Genomic DNA, 27,802 nt, shown 5'->3' with positions numbered 1-27,802 from the left:
AGCAACTTGGCGCACAAGTAAACAAACTCCACCACTTCACCACTTTACCACGTAGAGCCCCAGTTCACAGTGCTTAAAGGATGACGCTCAAAAAAATCAAGTCCAGCACGAAGGAGGAGGAGGGTGGGGGTGGATGCGAACCCTGAAAACACGGCACAAAGAAGAGCAACAAGAAGTACTAGAAGTACCAGCACCCAAAATTCTCAGGACTCAGTCCTGGGCAATTCACTCGCACAGGGACTCCTTACCCAATTCTTCCAGGCCCCCTGTGGACCGACAGACACGGACGTGAGTCAACCGGGACCCGAGGGCAGTGCTAAACCGGGGTCACCAAAGCCCAACCAAGATCAAATTGGCTGTCACTCCAGCGAGCCTGCCTATACCGAAAAAGTCAGAAGCCCGGAAAAAGTCCGAAGCCCGGAAGCACGACCCCATCCTGTTGCTAGGGTGAAGAGCCTGTTAAGGATCGTAGCAGACGTCCACATGAGACCCATTGTGGGTGCACAGGTGGAGACAGGCATTGCAAAGCAAAACACGGCTACTGCACCCTCTCCCCCAACGAGCACTGGGATGCACCCGTGCACAATGGTGACACCCCGGTCAATATCGAAGTCGGCCACTCCGGGTATGTACGCGCCAACGGCATCGTTCCTACAAAAACTAGAACAGTCAATAGAACGCACACTTGAAGACACTCCGATAATCTCGGGTAGAATCAATTCCAGGAGATCATCGCAGACGGAGGCATGGAGCCCTTTGGGCCTGACACAACACCAAGTCTCTATCGATGAAGTCACGGTCAAAGATTTAAACCTGACAGTAATAAGAGAAGTTCAAGACACCATGGCCAGGGCCTTATTATGGCAGTCCACGAAGATGGAGGTTCAAGTCGATCTGCTGCACTCAATTGCCCAGCACCTAGTGCGCCTAGATGACAAATTCGCAAAATTAGAGGTGCTATTCGAAGCCCACACGGTTAACATCAACTCTTGTGCCGCCATCATAGAAAAATGGGCAAGTCTACCCGAAGTTCTAAAAGACATGCTCGCATTAGCCAAGGGCCTGGGAGAGAGGTCTCCTCAAATTCAGGCGGCACATAAGTTACCAGCTCTGACGAAAGTGCATGACGCAGCGACCGACCATTGCACCGTGGTTATCAGCCCACCAAAATTTCCACTGGTAGAGCCATGCAGCAATCTCATCTTGGCAGAACAAGGGAGCGGGGACCTTGAGGTTTTGGACCCCAACACCGAAACCGACGACTCATCCGCCAGTATACCTCTCTTGGAGAAGGCTAAAGGCGCATCGGCTGGTGTAAATGCTCCGCTGTCACGGAGAGCCAAAAAAAGACAAAAGAAACAATTAAAGAAATCTAAAGTCAAAAGCAGGATCATATCACCAGCCACAATAACCTCTGGCGCCACCGTAATTGAAAGTAGCCTTAAACCACCCTTTCCCATCTTCATCCCTAAATACGTATCCAAGACCGTCAAGCCTAGTGACGCACCTCTTGCCCCACGCGAGGCCTTCAGATATTTAATCCCTCACCCGGAGGAACAATGCAACGTGGAGGATCAATTAAGGCCTTCACAGGTGGTAACCGGTGGACAACCCAGCACCAACGGTCCAACTGGTTGGGCACTCCAACATAAGATAGAAACAACCCGTTGACCACATCAGGGAGCGCAGCTGGGACTGCCTTGCCTGGAAGGTCCACCAACTGAGATACCTGTAGTCAGCTACCACGAGTTACATACTATAACCTCCCATACCCGAATGGAATCAATGACGAGTGGCAAGGACTGTCAAGAGAGGCAAGACCACCAACCGTGGTTTCAGACAGACAGTGGCCAGGAGACTCCCATAAAAACTTTTCACACCCAATTCATCAGAGGCACATGTTCCTGGGAGAAGGGGTACAACGGCGCTCCCCCGAGAAAATAAAAGCCACCAGAAATACATGAGCTGCTGTTTACCCCTAGATATAAAGCCATAGGTTCCTTTGACATCCTGAACAAGTCCAATATCGTTCGACTCTTCGGCCACATTGACTCCCTGGCACATATCACCTCTGGGATGAAGGAATGGGTGATGTTCAAGAGCCTGGAGACAGACACTCACGGTGACTCCACCATAGTCGGATTTGCTAATCAGCAAGCCCAACAAGCTGTCCTCCACGAAGCAATACAACTGGCAGAATGGGGCATAGAAGTCACCGCCCCCCAGGGCTCCAAAATACCCGCATGTCCTCAGACCTCATTATCGCCTTCAAGAACCTATCTCTGTCCTCAAAGGCACAAAATCCACCAGTCCAGACTGGGGGGGTTGAAATCAGGAAGGCCAAGAACCCCTCTAAAAATAAAAATCCTGCTAAAAGAAAAGCAGCGCAGTGTGCAGCGGCCTCAGCAAGGACTGGCTCTCACGGAGGACACATGGAGACAGGGCTCCTAACCCCGCCCACACCTATGTAAACACTGCACGCGTAAATCCATCAAGGGGCCAAGATCGCAAGCTTACCATCATCTCATGGAACATTGCGGGGCTAAATAAAACTGCAGGGACACACCCACTCTTGATTATCTTGCACAGGGGGATATATTATGTATCCAGGAGACCTGGGCGAGGTCAACGACCCCAATAGCTGGCTATTACGAATATTTCAAATCAGCAACCAAAAGGACGATCTTTGGTCACCCGTCAGGGGGTCTTTCCATCTTCGTAAGCCATGCCTGCAAATTCAATGTAAAAGAATTAGATCTGGAGTCACCTGACCTGCAAGCCATCACTATAGACGGGCTGAGAGCGGATCAAACAACCCGCCCGCTTTTACTAATCAACTGCTATCTCAACCCAGCAAAACTCCATTCCCCTCACGTCTTGGAATCACTTACCATCGCCCTGGAAGATCTATTAATAAGCCGCTTGCACTACGACGTAATTATAGCCGGTGATTTTAATCTGAGAGGCCTGGACCTGATCCCAGTGGCACCCCCTAGCAAGAAGTCAGTTCAACTGATTGAACTTCTAGCAAACTACAATCTGCAATCCACCCACGGGACACAAAAAATGAGCCACCCCTCATGGACCGCCTATCCGACCTTCAGGAATGTCTCCACTATAGATTACATTTTCATCAATGCAGGACTGGCTCACAAACGTTGCAATTTTACCGTGGATGACAGAGCCGAAAGTGACCACAGGCCCCTCTGTGCCACTTCAATCTGACACGAGAACAGGCGGACCCTTATGAAGTGATTGGCACAACCACAGGCGAAGCACACCACTTAGTCCTTAAAAGAATAAAATGGTCAACCAATCTTAGCCACAGACTCACGGCATTTGTAGCCAACAGGGTGGCAGTACTAAGGCCACAAGATAGTGAGAACACCGTACACCTATGGGAAACATTGACCAAGGATATATTGAAGTGCCTGGGCAACACTCATCAACCAAGAAGCAGTCAAAAAAACTTCAGGCCAGGCCGCCTAAAAACCCATAGCCTTAATCAGATCAAGCATGCACTCAACAAGGCAGTGAGGGCAAAAAAGAAAGGTATCCACCTGCCAGGGGGGCCCCCATTGCCTTTTTGCGTGCCAATTACAAAAAGAACTTCTGGGAATCGAAAAGAAAGCGGACCGAACAGAACTGGCTGACCGTGTTTTCCTTAATCAAAGGAAAAGACAATAGCAAGCTCTGGCGCTACATCAATACCTTGTCATCAGGAGGCGCATATAAGGCTAACAGTGTTGCAGGAGAAGTGTGGGAACAGTATGCAAAGGGGCTGTATACCTGCGAGTGAAATCGGCCGTCTCACTGCAACACCTGGTGGTCCAAGGCGGCAGCTGCCACCATCAAAACTGAAAGCGCCCTGAACGAAGAACTAAGACCGGCGCGACCCGGAAAATTCTCGGAGGCTGAGATAGCAAAGCACATCAAGGCCATCAGAACCGACGGTGCCCCTGGCCCAAACGGGATCCCCGCCCAGGTCTTCAAGACCGATCCAACCTTCTTCGCATCCAAACTTACTCCTTTATTTAACCACTCATTCGCAACCGCAATCCTGCCATTTTCCTGGAAAGGCTCAATCCTTTTCCAGACCACTCGAACCCGGCAATTACAGACTGATAGCCCTTCTTGATATTGAAGCTAAGGTATACGCCCGCCTTCTTCTAAAGGACCTGGAGACCTGGGTGGATAAGAACAGTATTCTTCCACCCTCACAGACTGGCTTCAGGGCTAACTGTTCCACGCTGGACAACATCATAGCGCTTTCGTACCTCGCTAAGAAAGCTAACACGAGGAATAAGCTTCCCCTGTTCTGTTGCTTTATAGACTATTCTACGGCCTTCGACCGTGTGAACAGAAGCCGGCTCTGGGCAAAACTAGGGACCTGGGGGATCCCCAAAGATCTTCTAAAAGCCATAATAGCACTTTATGAGGGGACCTGGGTCCGGGTGAAACTAAGCTCCACAATTACAACCACAAGAATTGCCACTAGCTCTGGTTTAAAGCAGGGGTGTGTTTTGGCCCCCCTACTTTTTAATCTGTACACTGCGGACATGGGGCATGCCCTGAAAGATGCCAACCTAGCACCCCCCAGACTGGGGAAGCTGGTCCTGGGTACACTCCAGTATGCAGATGATACAGTATTCCTGGACCACACCAGGGTAGGCTTCCAAAGAGCCTTAAATAGTCTTGCCACCTACAACAAGGAGAACGAGCTACGTATCAATGTGAGCAAGACCAAGATAGTAATCTTTGGCAAATACCATCACAAAACAAAAGCTTCATGGTCCCTGGGGGAGCACCGAATCACCACGGCCCCATCCTATAACTATCTGGGTACATGGGTATCAGAGAGGGCCTCCGCAGCAAAACACCTGAAGGAGCTTAAACCAAAAATAGACAAAATAATTTCGTCTTTAAGACGTTTAAGCCATGGCTTGGCCAGTCCCTCTGCAGATCCGATGTTGACAGTACTTAGGGCTAAACTGATCCCTACCATCACGTACGGCCACATAGCCTACCCAGGGGCTTTTGAGAAAGTGGTCCAAGCGGCCCAGGTGAAAGCATATAAGATGGTGCTACGGGCCCCTAGACAGGCACGGAACAACAGGCTCAGACTAGAAATAGGCCTGAATCGTCGTGAGCTGGCACTACTGGGGGACTTGCTAAAATATTACATTAGAGTTCTGAAATCGCCTGAAAACACCTTAAAGCACTCGCTAAAAACCATCTTTGGCGATGCAGGCTCCCCATGGCACTTCAAGGTGGAACTAGCCATTGAAGTTCTGAAGATCGAGGGAAGGAGCCTGCATCTTCACGAAATTCCATATTCCGCTTGGGCCCAAGCCATTAAGCGCCAAGTCCAGTCTATTTCCTTTGAGTTTGACCTTTCCTCGCTCAGGCACAATCCAGTAACGCTGGCCCTGGACCAGTCCTATATCCCCGGTAAACCCCAACCATACCTGCAAGATTCATTAACAATCGAAGCAAGACAGAAAATTCTGTTTATGTGCCTTTTGGCCCTCAGGATTGCGGACTTCAACCCAATTTGGGCACGCACGGACTGAGCCACTGCCTGCCGACATTCGAGTCCAGTATATATAAAGCCACTTTCTCACAGTCTAGCTTTAACTTTGAAGTTGGGCCCAGAGTGCGGGATGTGAGGCAGGCAGCATTGGGACTAGGAGGGAGGTAAGCCATCAAATCAAAAGACGGATAGGGAACAGAGTCATCCAGACATGAAAAGCAAAAGGTGTGACCTAAAAAGACATTCATTTAATGTTTGTCAGACTTTAATGTTGCGCTATATATAATAACTATATTTTGTACCATTTTTATTGTCCATGACAAAAATTTAATTGGTTCACTAAGTAGAGTCAGCTCGAGGCTGCTGAATCCAATGGCTCTGCACACTTCACAGGGGCTACATACATTCTCACTACTGTTGACATTTTATATTAGTTTTAATATTTCGATTCATTAGTATCCATTATCTCTTAACTTAGTGTGAAGACCTCAGGAGAGACTGGGGGCCAGATGTAGGTAGCCCAATACCGGTCGGTAACGGCCGAAAATTGGTAATTTCGGCCGTTACCGACCGGTATCCATGAAATGAGATGTAGGAGCATATTATTTACCGAATCGGAAAACATGAGTCGGTATAATTCCGACTCGGTAAATATGAGTCGGTATAATTCCGACTCGGTAAATATGAGTTTGTATTTTTACCGAGGCGGAATATACCGAATTCATAATTACCGAATTCTTATTTTCCGAATCGGTAAATAAGAAACGGTAAAAAATGGCCATGGAGATGTAGGAAAGGCCAAAAATACTGAATCCTCGGAAATTCAGTATTTATGAGTCGGTATTTACCATGGATTGAATGCAGGTGGTAACCAGGTGAGGGCCATAAAAAGAGTCCCAAAATGCACCTGTGGAACCATAATGGCGGCTTTCTACGTCATTGCAAGGCGGCAAAGACTACAGGCAGCAGAAGAGAGAGAATGGCAAAGGGAGGAACAAGTGTACAGGCAGAGGATTACCCTGTTCCAACTGACAGAGCCTGAAATACTCCAGAGGTACAGGCTACATCCCCAAACCATCCAGGACTTGATCAGGGATCTACACCCACTCCTGGAGCACCCAATACCCAGGGCCCACGCCATCCCACCCCATGTGCAGGTGCTGTGTAGCTTACACCTGCTTGCCTCCGGGAGCTACCAGAGTGTGATAGCTGCAGTGGGTGGTGTGTCCCAGAGCTGCCTGTCCCGCTTCTTCAGGAGGTTCCTTGACGCCATGATGCAGAGGATGGAGCATTACATTTCATTCCCTGATACACCAGCGGAACTTGCAAAAACCAAGACTGATTTCTATCAACTGGCACACTTCCCTCACGTGATAGGCTGCATTGATGGCACCCACGTACCACTCTGTCCACCTGCAGCCACAGAACACATATACGGAAACCGCAAGTCTACGCACTCTATCAACGTACAGGTCATATGCAACGCTGGGAACATCATCACAGACATCGTTGCGAAGTTCCCTGGAAGTACCCATGATTCGTACATATTCCAGAATAGTGGAATATACACACGCCTTCTTGCTAGAGAATTTGGAAACGGATACCTGCTAGGTTAATGACATTGACACACCATGACACTCACAGCAGATCAATGTATCATGTACATGCAATTAATGTCATTCGTTCTCCCCCCTAGGCGACAGTGCATATGCCCTGCGGTCCTTTGTGCTCACCCCCTACCTCAACCCATCCACCAGGAGTGAAAGGCGATACAATGTGGCTCACAGATCTACACGCAATGTTGTGGAGCGCACATTTGGACTCCTAAAGAGCAGGTTTCGCTGCCTCCACAAGAGTGGAGGGGCACGCCAGTACACCCCAATCCTGTGCTGCAAAATCATTGCGACCTGTGCAATGTTACACAATCTCGCCACAAAGGGAGGCACAGAGGTGGAGATCACACATCATGAGGACATTGATGATGACACAGAACTGGCAGAGCCCCATGGTACAGTAGCAGCAGCAGCTACAGATGGGAGACTGAGACGGGCTAAGGTCACACAGCAATATTTCTGAGTGAGTAATGAGACACAGACAGGCAGAGTTAATGACGTACGTAGTTTATATTTTCACTACGCAAGTGCAAAATAGCACACAATGGTTACACGATACATAAATGTTCATGACTGTGTTGACACGGTTAAGACCACCGTGACCTGTTCCTTGGGTGGAGGGCATAGTCAATGTTTACGGCCACGGACCACAGGGTGGGACTGGTGTGGCTGTGAGTCAATGTTCTCGGTGTGGCCTGTCTCAGTTGCATGACGCCTGCCGCTCCTACGTACTTCTTGTACAGGAGTGCTTGCGCCACTCCTGCTGGTGGACTCCTCACTTTCCCCCACACATGTGTCGCCTCGAGTGGCAGTCTGTTGTGCGAGCATGAGCTCCATTGCAGAGGTCACTCTGGCCATTCCCACTGACAAATTGTTGCAGCACTGCACAATGGCATCCTGCATCGCCGCTGACCGTCTGCACAGCACGGTGGTTGCAGTAGCAAATCTGTTCAGGGCTTTTGTCTGCTGCCGCAGCCTTGCGTCTCTCCAAATGGTCCCTGTCCAACTTGTCGCACAGGACAGTCATGCACTGTGTGATGTCGGAAATGCCAGATGCCATTGACTGCATGCTCTCGGATATGTCCCCAATGCCCTTGCCTATTTCATCAAGCTTGTTGTTAGTTGTGCATGCCTGCCTCTGAACCCCCACCATTGCTCTCGCCTGCAGGCGCTGTACCTTGACCATGGTGGCCTCCAGTCCGCAGAAGACCCCCTGATCGTCACGCACATCATCAGCCTCCCGTGGCCTTCGTCCTCGGACACTGGACCGCACAGCTCTGGGAGTGGGCAGCTGCTCAGCGTCGGCTGAATCCTGTGGGTTGATGGGCATGTCACCCTCCTCCTCCTCCTCTTCAGATGTTTCCAGTATGCGGGGAGGGGGCACATCAAGGCGCCTTGACCTTTCCAGCACTGGGGATGGAGTTGTGGGGGTGGGGGACTGTGCAGCCGCTCCTGTCTCCTGACTCCCAAATAATAGAGGGGACTGTGGCTGTGGTGGTGTAGGCTCCTCAGGTGACTTGGCTGCCTGCTCTTTCTCCTTCCCTCCATGTAAAGTGCTGGGTCCAGCTTCTTCCCTCCTCTTCTCCCTATCCTTTGCTGTGCTGTGCATTGACTCTCCTGTGGACAGACATGGACATTGTGTCAGTGGAGTGGTTCACCTGTGTCTCATGATTAAACACACTACTATAGCACATTTGCTTGTCTCTCATTTGCCTATGCTAGTAGTCTGTTGCTTCCCTTGCTGCATGGCATGCTGACTGCTCAGAGGTATCTACCCATGACTAAATTTTCCACGATGCATTGCAGGACATTAGTAAAACCTGTTCTGGAGTAGGATCTAGGCACACAGAGTGTGTGAGGGGAATAGGTAAATGGGTTAATGACAATGTACTTGCATCTTACCTTGTTTCCTTGCAGCTCTTGCAGAGCTGTCAGCGTCCCCGATGCCGTGGATGTATTCAGGCTCAAGGGTGGATTCCACCAGCTCCTCTATGTCGGTGAGTCGTGGGGCTCGGTTTCTTCCTCCCCCTGTTGCAGCACATTCCTTGCGGTGGGCAGCTAGTTTCCTCTTGGTGATGATGCGGAGATCATACCACCGTTTTTTCAAATCGTCAATTTCACGGTGGGTGACACCAGTGGCATTTACCTTGCCTTGTATGTCGATCCAGGTGGTGCGCTTGATGGACTCAGCTACATGCAGTGATTGTTTGCCAAAGATCTTGCTGTAATGTCTGACGACCTCAGCAACAAGCACCTGCAGTTCTTCAGGGCTGAACTTCATCTTCCTTTTGCGCTCAGCAGCATCCCTCTGTGCATCCTGACTCTCCATGGTGCTGTACAGATTAGCTCAGGGAAGCCTGCTCCTCAGTCTGTCCTCCTGCTCTCCTGACTGTTGGTTTCTGCACCTGCATGGGCGTGGCCAGTCCCAGGTACTGGGATGGGGTGTTTGATTCTGATTGGTTGATTCCCCAGTACCTTTGGGATTGGGTGTGGTTGGTGTTCCTGATTGGTTCACAGGCTCACATGTTTGTCAGTTTCAAATTTCCGACTCAGTATTTACCGATTCGGTATTTACCAATTCGGTAAATACCGATTCGGTAAAACCCATTCATTCCTATGGGCCATGGACCCGTTGGAATGTATGGGTTTTACCGATTTGGATTTTACAGAGTCGGTATATATCGATTCGGTAAATACCGATTTCAGATACCGAGTGATTCCGAATCGGTAATTTTTACCGATTTTTTTATCTACATCTCATTTTCCGATTCTGAAATACCGATTCGGTATGACTCGGTATTTAAGAATCGGTAAATTACATTTACCTACATCTGGCCCTAAATATAATTAAAACTGTGTAATGTTTGAAAATGTAAGTGTTTCCTGGTTGACTGTTATTCGTATGGAAAGCCCTTACATTGAGACATATCATGGTTTATATGCAAATGCTTTATCTTTTGACATGAAATAACTTTTCATTTCAAATTATAATCTTTAATACAGGAGATGATTCAAGAACTTTCAAATGAAAAAGAACGTGTAGATATTTTGGTTGTAGGACTGAAAGAAAGTCAACAGGATCTAACGAATATCATCCGAGAAAAAGAGGTATGCATTTGTTTAAACTTTCACAACTATGATATACTTCCAATATGTTGGCATAAAGTCATAGAAGAGCATACGTACAGCAGTGTTTTCTTATCTTACTATTGTCATTCGTACCATTCTGAACATTCTCATTGATTTTACACTTGGGTTGTTTTGTTGCTTTTGAAAAAAATATTTCTCCTACATTCAGGCTCCTTTGGATTCTGATTTTGAATATATGATCATGCTATTAAGTTATGTGAATCTTTGTTATTTGTTAAAATGCTACTATGTACTACGCACTAGGATCAGCCTCCGTCTCCGTACCCTGTAAGGCCACCTTTATTGGAGACTGGGAAAATTGTATATACCATACTCTCTTGAAGTAACTAACTAGGAACAAGTGTACAAGAACTTTAGCAACAATATCTAGAGTAGAGCTATAATTTAGTGGCCACTAGGGTTCGAACCTACAGCCCATTGCGTGCTTATGGAAGTGGTTGCAGGTGAGGCTCAGTAATTTTAATTTGTGGATAATATCTAAGAATCGCAACTGTCCTTTAACCGCTTCAGCGCGGCGCAGATTCCTGCGCTGTGCTGAACGTTCCATTGGGCTTATGGAACCATGACGGAACGGTTCCCTCATGAGCACAGCTCAACCGACGCTCATGACGGAACCGTTCCGTCATGAACATGGAAGGGGATAAGAAAGGTTATTAAGTGAACTAATATGGCTTTCTCATGATGTATTTTGGCCATTGGCAAAAGTATCCATCGGATGCACTGGGCAGCAGTGACTTCATCCTGTTCCCTTCTACCATAGTTTAGGAGGCTGGCTTAGTATATGGTGCACACTTAAAGGAGTGAGACACCTTTCACTAATCCAGGCATCCCTTATGGTGATGTTAGTATTCTTTGATAACCTTAGGCTCTCAGAGTGGTAGCTGTGGAGAACATCCTTCAGGGCTATTGTGAAAGAGTGGAAAGCAGCTTGTTTTCCCACATTAAAACACTAGTGTAAATTAGATGAAATAGAACCACACAGTGTATATTACAAATAAGTCTATTTATTACATGACACACTCACTAACACAGTGGTATATCTCCTAGCCGGAGTTATCAACAATACACATGAAAATACTCAAGAGAGAGCCGGTAAATAACACAAATATTCACTGATATCCAGGGGTAGACCAAACCTACAGTAAAGAAGTGGAATCCGAACTGCAAGTAAGAACAGGACTCAGACCAAAGGACTCAGAGGAACCTGGAGAACACATAACCACCCAAGGTAGGTATCCAGAACCCATTAGATACTGTGTGCAGGGTGGCGGTTGCAGTTTAAAGAAAAAGAACCCTTCCCAGAGGACCCAGAAGAAATCCTTTGGAGGATGGAAAGTTGGAGAGCCACACCACCCGTGTATGCTCCAGGAACTAGCTTCCCTGCACCAGGGAGGCCGGTGCATTGGGGTGAATGGACATCAGAAGCTACTGTAGACGACAATGGAAGACTTAGGAAGAAAGACCTCTGGAAAAGTCTGGAGAAGTCTCTGAAGATGTCCTGTGGAATCCAAGGGTATACTCTTGAAGAGGAGAACCAGCAAGCAGAGGGGACAGAGTCTATCCCACTCAGAGGTGAACAGGAGGCAGGGAAGCACAATGGCTCCCCTTGGCAGGAAACTAAAGAGAGTTGACGAGGACCTTGTTGCTGCAGCTGTGGGGACCAGGCGATGCTGAGGAAGACCATGAGCCGTGCACGACCTATCCTACGTTGGATGTCTAGATGGTCGGTGTCCTGCCGGAGCAACAACAAGCCGTGGTAGCCCAACTGGCAAGGAAGAATACAAGATGCAGTCTTTGGGACCAGCTAAGTCTAAGAGAATCACCAAGCAGGGGAGTGTACCAAAGCAGATATGACCCTCAAGAGGTCCCAGAGGCCGAAGGCACAGGAGTCGCAAGAGGACCTGAGGCAGCTCACTAAAGATGGAGGCCCACAGTGCAAAGGATGCAGTGAGGATGCTGACCGTCGAGGGGTGAGGTGCTGAAGGTCGGAGCTTCTTTTAGCCCGAAGATTGCTGAAGTGCAGAGCTAACAAGTCTTGTCAACGGCGAGTCGATACGGTGCACAGGGGTTTGGTTCCGCGGCTCCGACAAGGGATACTGTCTCCCAAATTGCAAGGAAGACAGGTCAGGCCTCTGAAGAGCCACAGAATCACCACTTGTGTTGCTGAACCTTAGGAAGTCTGTAGGACGACAGAAGCAGCAGACCGGTCAGCTTCGTTGCTGTGCCTGCAGATGCAGAGTAGGGACTCCTTCACTCCAAGGGAGATTTCTTCAGATGTCCTTGATGCCCACAGGTCTTCTGAAACACAGACAGATGAGGCAGAAGACTTGAAGAACAGCGAGTTAAGGGACAGCAGGAAGTCATCCTTGATGCAGACTCGGTTGCAGTGGAAGTCTAACAAAGTCAAAGTATCCAGACGGTCGAAGAGTGTCTTGGTTTCAGAGGTGAGTCTTATTCCAAATTAAATCTCATGACCAACCCACAGGGGAGCCCCATAAATACCCAAGGAAAGGTTGTCTGCTAGGCTGCGACAGCCGTGTCTTGCCGGAAAAAACGGGTCCGGGGCTTCTCAGTGGCCAGAAGACAGAGAGCCGGAGCCGGAGCCGGAGGCAGTCCCTGTCCCTGTGACCGCCGTTAACCCGTTAAACTGTTAGAAACCGCACAGGGTCCGGCGTCCAGAGTACACGACCACGGAGTACAGCGTAACCCCGGAGTGGAGTACGGCGAGCGGAGGGGCGGCTGCGCTGCGGCAATTGTGCGGCACTGTGCGGTAATGTGCGTTATTGTACAGCGTAGTTATTTCAAACGCGCTCGAGTGCTTGAGCTTGAGCCTTAAGGCCTTAAGGCTGTGCTGCCTATTGGGAGGCACCCGGAGGTGCCTGGACTATCGGGCGACTTTGAACATATCTGGAGCTGGAGCATTCGGAGAGCCTGGAGCCTGGAGGCTACCGGAGCAGCCAGTGCGGGAGGTAAGTGGCAGTGGTGAGCGCGGCCGCCATTAGAGGCGGTCGCAAAGTAAGAGCCGAGGGTGCGGACTAAGGGGCTGCTTGACCAGGTCTCCCAGCCTGCGGCCCCCCCTGTGTGCACCGCTTGCGCCTCCTCCTCCCCCTATAAAGACGCCGTCCAGTACAGTACAGCTCACGTGGAGAGCTAAAAATTTTATCTAGACTCACACAAGAAATATAAGGCCCCCACATGAGAGACACCCCAGCAACTTGGCGCACAAGTAAACAAACTCCACCACTTCACCACTTTACCACGTAGAGCCCCAGTTCACAGTGCTTAAAGGATGATGCTCAAAAAAATCAAGTCCAGCACGAAGGAGGAGGAGGTGGGGGTGGAGGCGAACCCTGAAAACACGGCACAAAGAAGAGCAACTAGAAGTACTAGAAGTACCAGCACCCAAAATTCTCAGGACTCAGTCCTGGGCAATTCACTCCCACAGGGACTCCTTACCCAATTCTTCCAGGCCCCCTGTGGACCGACAGCCACGGACGTGAGTCAACCAGGACCCGAGGGCAGTGCTAAACCGGGGTCGCCAAAGCCCAACCAAGATCAAATTGGCTGTCACTCCAGCGAGCCTGCCTATACCGAAAAAGTCCGAAGCCCGGAAAAAGTCCGAAGCCCGGAAGCACGACCCCATCCTGTTGCTAGGGTGAAGAGCCTGTTAAGGATCGTAGCAGACGTCCACATGAGACCCATTGTGGGTGCACAGGTGGAGACAGGCCTTGCAAAGCAAAACACGGCTACTGCACCCTCTCCCCCAACGAGCACTGGGATGCACCCGTGCACAACGGTGACACCCCGGTCAATATCGAAGTCGACCACTCCGGGTATGGACGCGCTAACGGCATCGTTCCTACAAAAACTAGAACAGTCAATAGAACGCACACTTGAAGACACTCCGATAATCTCGGGTAGAATCAATTCCAGGAGATCATCGCAGACGGAGGCATGGAGCCCTTTGGGCCTGACACAACACCAAGTCTCTATCGATGAAGTCACGGTCAAAGATTTAAACCTGACAGTAATAAGAGAAGTTCAAGACACCATGGCCAGGGCCTTATTATGGCAGTCCACGAAGATGGAGGTTCAAGTCGATCTGCTGCACTCAATTGCCCAGCACCTAGAACGCCTAGATGACAAATTCGCAAAATTAGAGGTGCTATTCGAAGCCCACACGGTTAACATCAACTCTTGTGCCGCCATCATAGAAAAATGGGCAAGTCTACCCGAAGTTCTAAAAGACATGCTCGCATTAGCCAAGGGCCTGGGAGAGAGGTCTCCTCAAATACAGGCGGCACATAACTTACCAGCTCTGACGAAAGTGCATGACGCAGCGACCGACCATTGCACCGCGGTTATCAGCCCACCAAAATTTCCACTGGTAGAGCCATGCAGCAATCTCATCTTGGCAGAACAAAAATTAAATTTCTTTATTCGGTTTTTGACATTGCAAAACCATAAAATCAGTAGCAAAATTCTTACAGTTACATTAAAAATTGTCAAATATGTCAAAAATATAATTTAACAAAATTCCAGGATTTAAAAAGAACGGGTTCATACAAATAATTCAATTTTTTTAGAGGTTGTTCCTATGCCTAATGATACATTTTAGAAAGTTAAGTACATGGTAACAGGTACGTTCAGAATCTAACATCTGTAGATATAGCATGGCGGGACGACACTGTCTGAAACCCCAGCACTTCAACAATGGGAATAGCCAGATCTTTCTATGAGTATGAAAATATTTGCAAAACAGTATCGTATGCATACATGACTGTGGGGACATATCGTCGCATAGGCAATGAACCAGATTTAAGTCCCAAGTATTTTTTTTTGGGAAGGCCACTAGCCTATGAAAGAGATTGAGTCTAAACCTTGTCAGGAGCATCTTGTCATATGTACTAATTTCTAAAGTAATATAGGGTTGGATCTGCGGGGTAAGCTGTACCATGTTTGCATGCAGTACGGATTGTTTAGTTGATAGCAGGGTAATTCTAAGAGTCTCTAGATGGTTCATAGCTATTTGCTTCCGCTCTTTCTTTGTTGTTTCAGTTAGGGTCTCTGGTGTAGTATAATACTTTTCTAATCCCAGATCTGAGAAGAAATGCCTAACATAGGTAAGCCAAGCTATTTTGTGCACGCAATCCAGTGCCATGGAATCCTCTAGGATGTGTTGAGTCAGCATGTTCTTGTCCGATAGCCAGATGCGTCTCCAGAGTAACAGTGGCTGAACCTTTATCAGATCTTCTATATATATGATTCCCAATTCCGCATGACAGGTGTAGATGGAAGAGCACTTTGGAGCAGATAGGAGGAATCTCATAAAGGAGTTCTCTGCTATTTGGAGAGAGCCAACATCGGCATGCCCCCATACCCCGGCCCCATATAGAGCAATAGCTTGACATTTTGCTGCATAGATTTTTAATAGTTCTACTGGTGGTCTCCTTCCAAGTCGTCGTGAGAAGTTCATCAATGCTACGATTGCTCTTTTGAATAGATGCCTCCTAGACTCTATGGCTGCCCTCCAATTTAATCTTTCATCTATCATTATACCCAAGTAGGGGTACTGGGGAGTCCTCTCAAGTTTTTGGTCATTTAAATAGATGTTCTTTGTGCGTTTGCGCCCTCCACCAGCCACCATGACAAATGTTTTTTTTACATTTATATGTAAGTCTATGGCGCTCATAAAATCAGCGTATTTGGTCAGGGATTTCTGGAGTTCAATTGGTGTGCGGGCCAGAATGACCGCGTCATCCGCGTAGAGCAGTGCGGGGATCAGGCGTTGCTTTAGTCTGGGGAGGTCCTGCCCCCCCTCAACATCTTCTCCTCCAGTCCATTGGTATACAATGAGAAGAGGAAGGGGGCCAGGACACACCCCTGCCTGACTCCTCGCTCTACTCTAAAAGACGCGGTGAGCTCCCCTTTTGTCCCATAGCGCACTCTTGCGGCAGCTTCAGCGTATAACTCTCTTAGGAAATCCAGGAGGGGGGATCCACCCCCATGGTTCTCAGAAGGGTCCATAACTTCGCATGAGATACGCAGTCAAACGCGGAGGACAGGTCCACGTATACCATGTACATTGTCCCCCGCTTTGCATGTATATACTTAGACACGATCATGCTCAAATTGAGGGCCTGTTCTACAGTTCCAAAACCTTCCCTGAAACCGAATTGTAGGTCCGATAGAATCTTCCTATCATCTGCCCATTGCTGAAGTTGTTCTAAGACTACTCTACCAACTACTTTGCCCAGAGAATCTAACAATGAAATGGGGCGATAACATTTAACGTCCTGGCGGTCCCCCTTTTTAAAGATTGGCACCATGATGGAGTTGGACCAAGACTCCATCAATCCCAGTTTCGCTGCAGCGGTACATACTCTTGTGAGTATGGGGGCCAAGAGATCCGGAAGATGTTTAAACAGATCTACGGGCACCCCATCGGGTCCAGGTGCTTTACCACCTTTACTTAGTTTTAGTGCCTGTACTACATCGAGTATGTCGAATTGTAGAGAAATTGGGAATTCAACTCGGGGAAGAGAGTGGTATAATTCTTCTGTTGGGGATGATAATTTAAAAATTTTAGAAAAGTGGTTTACCCAGGTTTCCTCTTCTATGGCAACATCGATCTGAGGTCTGTTAGAATCGGATAAGAAGGGGGACTTAACTATCCGCCAAAAGGACTCACTATTTCTCATGGATGCACTTTTATGGAGATCGTCCCATAGAGCCTGTTTCAGCTCTTGTTTTCTCAGCTTCCTAACCTTATTATACTGAAGTCTGAGATACTGTATCTGTTGCTGATCTCTATTTGGTTGTCTGAGGGCCTTTTTTAGCTTAGTTTGCGCCATAGTACAATCATGGTTAAACCATCCTGTTGAAGTTGACTTAGTTTGCTTTAAATTTCTAGTCAACAATACCTTTATTTTCTCTAATATAATCTTAAAATTTTCAAGGACCGTCCCATCGTCTGTTGAAAGATCTAAACATTTTATTATGTTGGGGTATGTTATCTTTATTAATTTATTGGTTAATTGGATGGGATCGATCTTTTCCCATTTTAAAGTAAACCCGTTTATTTTGCCCAATTCGAGCCTATTTTGGGATAGGGTGTTTGCAATTATTGTTATATGAGTTACTAGATTGTTCAGGTCGAGGTCCAACCTAAGTGCAGAGTGATCGCTTAGGGTATTTATCATGAGTTTGGAATCCCTAATTAGGTGTCTCAATCCATCCGTCGAGAGAATGTAATCGACGGTGGTCTCATGCCCCCTCCCTAGGTATGTAGGTTCTAGTAAGTTCTTAATAGGGTCTTTTTTATTTACTATTGACAGTTTGAGATCTGTGAGCAGGTTATTCATGACTGCTCCCATTCTTACATGAGGAAAATGCACGAGAGGATTATCGTGCTCATCCACTATCCCGCAACTCTCGTTGCCCGAGCATGGACAAGGGTGTAAATTAAAATCCCCTCCCCATAATAAATGGACAATACCCTATTTTTCATACAGTTGTTTGTAGTGGACGATTTTTTCCTGTATTATTGAGAGGGTGTTAATAAAATGGTCGTCTTCTAAGTTGTTATAGAAATTTATTAAGATAATAGTAGCTTTTTTCCCTACCGAGAGACAAAGCAGTTGGAAATTTGGGGCATATTCTGTTTTTAGTATCTTCAAGTTAATTATTGTATTGGCTATGTAAGTAACCAGGCCCCCCTTAGGCCTACCCGCATTACTTGGAAGGGCTGGAGAAAAGTGCGTTTTGTAGCCCACAAGGTGTAGCTCCTTCATCGCCCATGTCTCTTGTAGGCATATTATCTTGCCTTCCTCAAGGAAGTAAGCGGTGGAGCCATCCTCTATTTTTGGGCGGAGGCCTGCAATATTCCAAAAAATAACAATCAAGGATTGTATTTCATTTTCTGGCCCTGCGGTCGTCATCCCTAAGGGATCTAGAGCTGGTATATTTTGTTCGAGAGTTGGAATTTCAGCTGATGGTCAGTCGACCATTTCTAGGCCACTAAACCGATTCATGGTCGGTATAACCGACCAATTTTCCCAATGTGGCGTTTCTCTATAGGCGGATCTATACGGTCGCTGTGGAGGTCCACCCCACTGTTCCCATTCTCTACCTCTATTCCGTGGTCCCGCGATCTGCCATGGGCCCTCATGATGCTGGTAGTTTGGGTCCACTGGCCACCAGGGGCTATCATAATCATTTTGTCGCGGGGCCATTTTTGGTCTGGAGTTATCAAATTCCCAGGGCTGCGGGACTGCTTTGCGCCAGATGTTATCGAATTCGCGAAGGTAACTATTATGATGTTTTTTGGGGTAAAAAAAGGAGAGACACTTTGTGTCAATCCCACCATTTGCGCTGTGATGTTCCCAGGAGCATATGTACTCAACTACTCTTGGATCCTCAAAGGTGATCCCAATGCAATCTCCCTGTATTACTTTCTTGCTATGTCCCACCCATGGGGTCCTGCATACCGTTGATATCCTACTTGAGCAATTGGGGGCAATGGGTCGGTTTGTATTTAACCAATGTTGCACTTTATTTTTTAGGGACCAATTAGGTTCTACAGTCTCCCCCGTTACTTCTGGTACACCAGTCATCACTTCCACGAATGGGCGTGCCTCAGGTGGCAAGTTAACAGGAAATCTGCCCTCATGTGCTCCTCTCGTGCTTTCTTTATTCGCTAAAGGATTTGTTTTTTTGGTAGCAGGAGCTTTTGGGGCTGGAATTTTTATTACTGGTGTTTTTGGAACCATATTGGTCTGAGGTGTAAGCGTTGTAACTTTCGGGGGGGTTTCACCACTGTGGGAGCCTTTGCTGCTATTTGTTGTTTAGAAGATAGGCAGGCTAAAGTTGTGGTTTTCTTTTGTGGAATAGGTACGGCCGGGTTATTTGTCCCCTTTTTTTGAAGTTCTTGAGTTGACTTAGATTTTGTAGAATTTACAAGTTTAGTCAGTTGGGTCTCAATATTTAATAATCTAGTTTCTAAGGGGAGGAAGAAAGAGTTTAATAGTGAGGCTATTTTATTTACCAGCTCGAGAGTGTCGGATTCTTTGGTGGGAGATAAAAGGGCAGGGGAACTTGAGATAATGGTATCTGGTATATCATGTGGAGAATGATGTATCAGCACATGATAATCAGTAATATCAGCTGTTTGGAGGGTTGGCCCCACCAAGTTTGAGGTTACAATGGGATCAGTTGAGTCAGCCATATCATTGGCTACAGTTTTATCTACCTTTTCCTCTTCCTTTCTTTTCTTAACGGCCCCCTCCCTCCTCCCTCTTGCTTGTCTTACTTCCTCTGGGGTGTGATCGAGTAGGATTTCAGGGGTTTTCTCTAGATCGGAATTTGAAATTGATAATGAGAGTTGGGAGGCTGAAAGGTCTATGACGTTCGGGAGGCTAAGTCTATTATTACCTTGTGATGGTTGCACTAAAATACTCTCTGTCTCGGGGGTTCTTGCTACTGCCAATAACCCCATGGATGATCGCCTTGCAATGTCAAGCTCGGTGGATACTCTGCCTTCAATCAGACTAATACTTTGGTCAATGAAGGTGTTTGCCTTAGTAATGAAGTCGTCCATGGGTCCTAACAGCTGCTCGCCGACCCCAACTTTTTTTTACCTTTTTTGATTTGCTACCCCTCGTATTCATTTTTAGTGAGAGTGTTTCACTGAGTCTTAGTGGATAGCTGAAGTATGAACAATTTCAATGTCTATAAATTAAATGGGTACATACAGTTGTGGTCCGTATGAGCAGGACTTAGAGCAAGGGCCCGGACCGGACTCTCACGTTCTCGAACGGCCTCAAACGGCCCGCTCTTTGCCCGGTCTTCGCCCCGAGCTCCGTCCCGCGCGCGTCCCGCGTCGCGGAGGAGGTGATGACAGTAAAATGCGTGTAGGCGGTGGGCGTGGCCGCCGGGGGAAGAGGCACCAGCTGGGCTGACTGTGGAATGCTGGTCCTCGCAGTCCCCCGGTCGGTACCCTTCACGCTAAAACTCGCCTCTAAGCCTCAACCCCTGGACTCCAGCTGGGAGCGATGACAGGTCTTGCCGATTGCAAGACACGCTCACACCAGCGAGTCCGCTGCGGTGGGGAGGCTTGTATTTCCGAAGGAGTTGGAGGTTATGTCAGGTTCTATCCGTAGCAAGCAGTAAAGAGCAGGAAGGACACTGTGAGCGGCACCCGCGAAGCGGGTGTCGCGAAAAATAATAAAGCCGGGAGGCGGTGGGCGTGGCCGCCGGGGGAAGAGGCACCAGCTGGGCTGACTGTAAAATGCTGGTCCTCGCAGTCCCCAGGTCGGTACCCTTCACGCTAAAACTCGCCTCTAAGCCTCAACCCCTGGACTCCAGCTGGGAGCGATGACAGGTCTTGCCGATTGCAAGACACGCTCACACCAGCGAGTCCGCTGCGGTGGGGAGGCTTGTATTTCTGAAGGTGTTGGAGGTTATGTCAGGTTCTATCCGTAGCAGGCAGCAAAGAGCAGGAAGGACACTGTGAGCGGCACCCCAAGGTGCAGAACAAGGGAGCGGGGACCTTGAGATTTTGGACCCCAACACCGAAACCGATGACTCATCCGTCAGTATACCTCTCTTGGAGAAGGCTAAAGGCGCATCGGCTGGTGTAAATGCTCCGCTGTCACGGAGAGCCAAAAAAAGACTAAAGAAACAATTAAAGAAATCTAAAGTCAAAAGCAGGATCATATCACCAGCCACAATAACCTCTGTTGCCACCGTAATTGAAAGTAGCCTTAAACCACCCTTTCCCATCTTCATCCCTAAATACGTATCCAAGACCGTCAAGCCTAGTGACGCACCTCTTGCCCCACGCTAGGCCTTCAGATATTTAATCCCTCACCCGGAGGAACAATGCAACGTGGAGGATCAATTAAGGCCTTCACAGGTGGTAACCGGTGGACAACCCAGCACCAACGGTCCAACTGGTTGGGCACTCCAACATAAGATAGAAACAACCCGTTCACCACATCAGGGAGCGCAGCTGGGACTGCCTTGCCTGGAAGGTCCACCAACTGAGATACCTGTAGTCAGCTACCAGGAGTTACATACAATAACCTCCCACACCCGAATGGAATCAATGACGAGTGGCAAGGACTGTCAAGAGAGGCAAGACCACCAACCGTGGTTTCAGACAGACAGTGGCCAGGAGACTCCCATAAAAACTTTTCACACCCAATTCATCAGAGACACATGTCCCTGGGAGAAGGGGTACAACGGCGCTCCCCCGAAAAAAAAAGCCACCAGAAATACATGAGCTGCTGTTTACCCTTAGATATAAAGCCATAGGTTCCTTTGACATCCTGAACAGGTCCAATATCGTTCAACTCTTCGGCCACATTGACTCCCTGGCACATATCACCTCTGGGATGAACGAATGGGTGATGTTCAAGAGCCTGGAGACAGACACTCACGGTGACTCCACCATAGTCGGATTTGCTAATCAGCAAGCCCAACAAGTTGTCCTCCACGAAGCAATACAACTGGCAGAATGGGGCATAGAAGTCACCGCCCCCAGGGCTCCAAAATACCCACATGTCCTCAGACCTCATTATCGCCTTCAAGAACCTATCTCTGTCCTCAAAGGCACAAAATCCACCAGTCCAGACGGGGGGTTGAAATCAGGAAGGCCAGGAACCCCTCTAAAAATAAAAATCCTGCTAAAAGAAAAGCAGCGCAGTGTGCAGCGGCCTCAGCAAGGACTGGCTCTCACGGAGGACACATGGAGACAGGGCTCCTAACCCCGCCCACACCTATGTAAACACTGCACGCGTAAATCCATCAAGGGGCCAAGATCGCAAGCTTACCATCATCACATGGAACATTGCGGGGCTAAATAAAACTGCAGGGACACACCCACTCTTGATTATCTTGCACAGGGGGATATATTATGTATCCAGGAGACCTGGGCGAGGTCAACGACCCCAATAGCTGGCTATTACGAATATTTCAAATCAGCAACCAAAAGGACGATCTTTGGTCACCCGTCAGGGGGTCTTTCCATCTTCGTAAGCCATGCCTGCAAATTTAATTAAAAGAATTAGATCTGGAGTCACCTGACCTGCAAGCCATCACTATAGACGGGCTGAGAGCGGATCAAACTCCCCGCCCGCTTTTACTAATCAACTGCTATCTCAACCCAGCAAAACTCCATTCCCCTCACGTCTTGGAATCACTTACCATCGCCCTGGAAGATCTATTAATAAGCCGCTTGCACTACGATGTAATTATAGCCGGTGATTTTAATCTGAGAGGCCTGGACCTGATCCCAGTGGCACCCCCTAGCAAGAAGTCAGTTCAACTGATTGAGCTTCTAGCAAACTACAATCTGCAATCCACCCACGGGACACAAAAAATGAACCACCCCTCATGGACCGCCTATCCGACCTTCAGGAATGTCTCCACTATAGATTACATTTTCATCAATGCAGGACTGGCTCACAAACGTTGCAATTTTACCGTGGATGACAGAGCCGAAAGTGACCACAGGCCCCTCCGTGCCACTTCAATCTGACACGAGAACAGGCGGACCCTTATGAAGTAATTGGCACAACCACAGGCGAAGCACACCACTTAGTCCTTAAAAGAATAAAATGGTCGACCAATCTTAGCCACAGACTCACGGCATTTGTAGCCAACAGGGTGGCAGTACTAAGGCCACAAGATAGTGAGAACACCGTACACCTATGGGAAACATTGACCAAGGATATATTGAAGTGCCTGGGCAACACTCATCAACCAAGAAGCAGTCAAAAAAACTTCAGGCCAGGCCGCCTAAAAACCCATAGCCTTAATCAGATCAAGCATGCACTCAACAAGGCAGTGAGGGCAAAAAAGAAAGGTATCCACCTGCCAGGGGGCCCCCATTGCCGTTTTGCGAGCCAATTACAAAAAGAACATCTGGGAATCGAAAAGAAAGCGGACCGAACAGAACTGGCTGACCGTGTTTTCCTTAATCAAAGGAAAAGACAATAGCAAGCTCTGGCGCTACATCAATAGCTTGTCAGGAGGCGCATATAAGGCTAACAGTGTTGCAGGAAGAGTGTGGGAACAGTATGCAAAGGGGCTGTATACCTCCGAGCGAAATCGGCCGTCTCACTGCAACACCGGGTGGTCCAAGGCGGCAGCTGCCACCATCAAAACTGAAAGCGCCCTGAACGAAGAATTAAGACCGACCCGACCCGGAAAATTCTCGGAGGCGGAGATAGCAAAGCACATCAAGGCCATCAGAACCGACGGCGCCCCTGGCCCAAACGGGATCCCCGCCCAGGTCTTCAAGACCGATCCAACCTTCTTTGCATCCAAACTTACTCCTTTATTTAACCACTCATTCGCAACCGCAATCCTGCCATTTTCCTGGAAAGGCTCAATCCTTTTCCCGACCACTCGAACCCGGCAATAACAGACTGATAGCCCTTCTTGATATTGAAGCTAAGGTATACGCCCGCCTTCTTCTAAAGGACCTTGAGACCTGGGTGGATAAGAACAGTATTCTTCCGCCCTCACAGACTGGCTTCAGGGCTAACTGTTCCACGCTGGACAACATCATAGCGCTTTCGTACCTCGCTAAGAAAGCTAACACGAGGAATAAGCTGCCCCTGTTCTGTTGCTTTATAGACTATTCTACAGCCTTCGACCGTGTGAACAGAAGCCGGCTCTGGGCAAAACTAGGGACCTCGGGGATCCCCAAAGATCTTCTAAAAGCCATAATAGCACTTTATGAGGGGACCTGGGTCCGGGTGAAACTAAGCTCCACAATTACAACCACAAGAATTGCCACTAGCTCTGGTTTAAAGCAGGGGTGTGTTTTGGCCCCCCTACTTTTTAATCTGTACACTGCGGACATGGGGCATGCCCTGAAAGATGCCAACCTAGCACCCCCCAGACTGGGGAAGCTGGTCCTGGGTACACTCCAGTACGCAGATGATACAGTAATCCTGGACCACACCAGGGTAGGCTTCCAAAGAGCCTTAAATAGTCTTGCCACCTACAACAAGGAGAACGAGCTACGTATCAATGTGAGCAAGACCAAGATAGTAATCTTTGGCAAATACCATCACAAAACAAAAGCTTCATGGTCCCTGGGGGAGCACCGAATCACCACGGCCCCATCCTATAACTATCTGGGTACATGGGTATCAGAGAGGGCCTCCGCAGCAAAACACCTGAAGGAGATTAAACCAAAAATAGACAAAATAATTTCGTCCCTAAGACGTTTAAGCCATGGCTTGGCCAGTCCCTCTGCAGATCCGATGTTGACAGTACTTAGGGCTAAACTGATCCCTACCATCACGTACGGCCACATAGCCTACCCAGGGGCTTTTGAGAAAGTGGTCCAAGCGGCCCAGGTGAAAGCATATAAGATGGTGCTACGGGCCCCTAGACAGGCACGGAACAACAGGCTCAGACTAGAAATAGGCCTGAATCGTCCTGAGCTGGCACTACTGGGGGACTTGCTAAAATATTACATTAGAGTTCTGAAATCGCCCGAAAACACCTTAAAGCACTCGCTAAAAACCATCTTTGGCGATGCAGGCTCCCCATGGCACTCCAAGGTGGAACTAGCCATTGAAGTTCTGAAGATCGAGGGAAGGAGCCTGCATCTTCACGAAATTCCATATTCCGCTTGGGCCCAAGCCATTAAGCGCCAAGTCCAGTCTATTTCCTTTGAGTTTGGCCTTTCCTCGCTCCGGCACAATCCACTAACGCTGGCCCTGGACCAGTCCTATATCCCCGGTAAACCCCAACCATACCTGCAAGATTCATTAACAATCGAAGCAAGACAGAAAATTCTGTTTATGTGCCTTTTGGCCCTCAGGATTGCGGACTTCAACCCAATTTGGGCACGCACGGACTGAGCCACTGCCTGCCGACTTTGCAACTATCGCAGAGAATCCTGGCTACATCTGTAATGTTGCTGCACAAAGTTGGCCAGCGACCGACAGCGAATGTTGCGTCCGGTATTACGGATTCTGGGCCATAGAACATGCAGAGAGGCCTCGGACTGGTGTTTCTCAGAATCCACGACCTGCTTATTAGCCAGGGTAGGCAAGTTCATTCATCAAGTTAAAATGGCACTCGATTCCCAACTAAAGGCTACTATTCCGATGGGCCCCGACAGTGGACTTAGCGCTTTCCCCGTCGCCCCAAAGTTGGCAGCCCACAGGTAATTCAGGGTGACGCCGAAAAGAAATTGGTACCATCGGACTGAGGTATTTAACCTGGGTCGACTAAGGGTCTGATGAAGTCCGCAGTGCGACTGATGATGCCGAACTTTTATACGTCTCTCAGACTCTAGTAAGCGTGGTCTCATGGTGAATTCAAAACCCTTATTCTTTTAATAATGCATAATAGTAGCGAACACAGTTAGTCTTGGGACAATATAGCTGCACCAATGGTTTTACCTGGTTTTGGCCAAGAAGGGGGGAGAGTTTTTTTTTACTGTATTTTATTGAAGTTCATTGTATTTGATACTGTAATGATTTTAAGTAATCGCACAGTTTACTAAAAAATTTAACTGAGTATTCCAAATTAAATTTCATGACCAACCCACAGGGGAGCCCCATAAATACTCAAGGAAAGGGTTGGAATGACTCAGGAATCCCCAAGAGGAGGAACTGGTGAGCGGGAGGATACTCCCCAGGCCTTTGTCCAGTTTCTTGCCAGAGCAAGAACTAAGGGTTCCTGAACTGGCTTGAACCGTAATATGCAAGGAGGACACCAAACGTACCCTTCAATGCAGTCTAGTGGCGCAGAAAACCACCCCACCTCAGCCCAATAGACTAAATCATGTCTGGAAGGTGATCACACCTCCCTGTGACAGGAAACATATTATTCTACCTTTCCCTGTTCAAGCTCAACTCAGCACCAGGGGGGCAAAACAGTGTCTGTGGTCAGCAGCAGCACTAGTGTGCTGGCTAACCCTGAAAGGCTGTAACCTGGAGTACAGGGGGCTCCCCTAATGAGTCCCCAGTGCATGGCATTATCCGGTGTTGGTGTGTGATTCCAACATGTTTGATACCAAACTTAACCAGGTTCGGCGTAGCCATTATGTAGTTAGACAACTCGTAATGACTGATGTCCACTATATGTCTTAAAAGGGCTGACAAATGCAAAAAGAACAATTGATGGACAGAACGCAGAACAATGTCATACATTCACCCCAGTACAGAGATCTGAAAGAGACACGTTAGTATTAGATTCCTAACCTTAGAATATCCCCAGGCGTCAGACTGGATCCGGAAATTTTTGCGTAGCAGTACCCTTGCGTGTCGGTAGGCGTCGTCTGCGGCTCCGCGTCCGTCGTCGGCGTCGTGGGCGCCGTGATGACGTCGTCGGAGTACTTAGACGCCGCCTCCGCGTTCTGACGTCAGTTCTTCTTTTTTCCGCGCCAGCAAGCGCAGATCTGGAAAAAGCAGTAACCCTAGTCATTTTTTGACTATCTTTTTTGATCACTTTTGATTGTTCTCGAAGTCTATCGACTCCGACGGTGCCGTAGGGATGCCCGGATTTAAGCACTGCGATGATTGCAACCGCCTGATGTCGGTCACGGATCCTCACCGCGTGTGTTTATCATGTCTCGGCGTCGACCACGACGACAAGGCCTGCTCCGACTGCCAGGCCCTCTCTTCGAAGGCCAGACGGGAGCGGTCCCGCAGGCGGCTCGAACTCCGGCAGTCGGTCCCACGCCGCGAGAGGTCCCGATCCCATGGGAGGTCGAGGGACAGGTCGCGGGCTCGGAGCCACCACAGTTCCGAGGGTAGGCCTCACTCCTCCGGGTCGAAGTCGTCGTCAGGTAAGCGGCACAAGAAGTCCAAGCGGCGTCATCGCTCCTCGGACTCCCCCCCGACGCTCGCGCGATGCGGCCGGGGGTTCGGGTGACACCACCCACGCGGCTCCGACTGAGTCGCAGGCGCCGCGTCCAGCCCCATACCCTACGGTCCCTGGGCTCAACGCTACGCTGGAGGAGATCGAGCGCTTCCTCATGGCCATGAGGAAACTCTCTCCTCCGACGGGCTCCGCGGCGCCTTCGGGCCCAGCGGACCCGTCTGGGACCCCTAGCGGGTCGGGGGGTTCTGCCCCGACGCCATCGGGTGCTTCGGCCCTGGCGCCGCCGATGCCTTCGGGCCTGGCGCCGCAGGTTACCGTTATCCCGACGCCGCCGGCGCCTTCGGGCCCGGCGCCGAGGAGTTCAGTTGTTCCGGCGCCGCCGGTGCCTTCGGGCCCGACGCCGCTGGACCTTCTTCAGGATCTGGTTTGTCGCCGGTGGACCTTAGGACCTCCCCGGCGTCGGACCCTCAGGTGTCGCCTCCAGCGCCGTCCTCGGGCGCCGCCGTCCCCGGTTCCACCTTTGTTCCTGTTCCGGCGCCGGGACGGCCCCGATGGGCGCCGCTCCAGACGTCGTTTGGAGAGTTTCACTTCTATGAACAGGCCCCATTGGTTGAAAACCGTGAGTTTCAGGAGATGGGTGAGGAAGAGG

General features: G+C 49.0%; 1 protein-coding gene across 12 annotated transcripts in view; it reads left to right on the top strand.

Moving 5' to 3' along the window:
* The window catches only part of SYCP1 (synaptonemal complex protein 1), a 6,803,167-nt gene that overhangs the window by 2,830,838 nt on the left and 3,944,527 nt on the right, over positions 1 to 27,802 (top strand). For all 12 annotated transcript variants that reach the window (XM_078644363.1, XM_078644366.1, XM_078644361.1 and 9 more), the window contains one exon: positions 10,150 to 10,254. In XM_078644363.1, the coding sequence (XP_078500489.1) occupies positions 10,150 to 10,254 (105 nt within the window). The remainder of the gene's footprint in view (positions 1 to 10,149; positions 10,255 to 27,802) is intronic.

Source organism: Lissotriton helveticus, chromosome 5_1 (assembly GCF_964261635.1).
Source record: "Lissotriton helveticus chromosome 5_1, aLisHel1.1, whole genome shotgun sequence".
NCBI lineage: Eukaryota > Metazoa > Chordata > Amphibia > Caudata > Salamandridae > Lissotriton > Lissotriton helveticus.
This window is presented reverse-complemented; position numbering and strand designations above follow the sequence as displayed.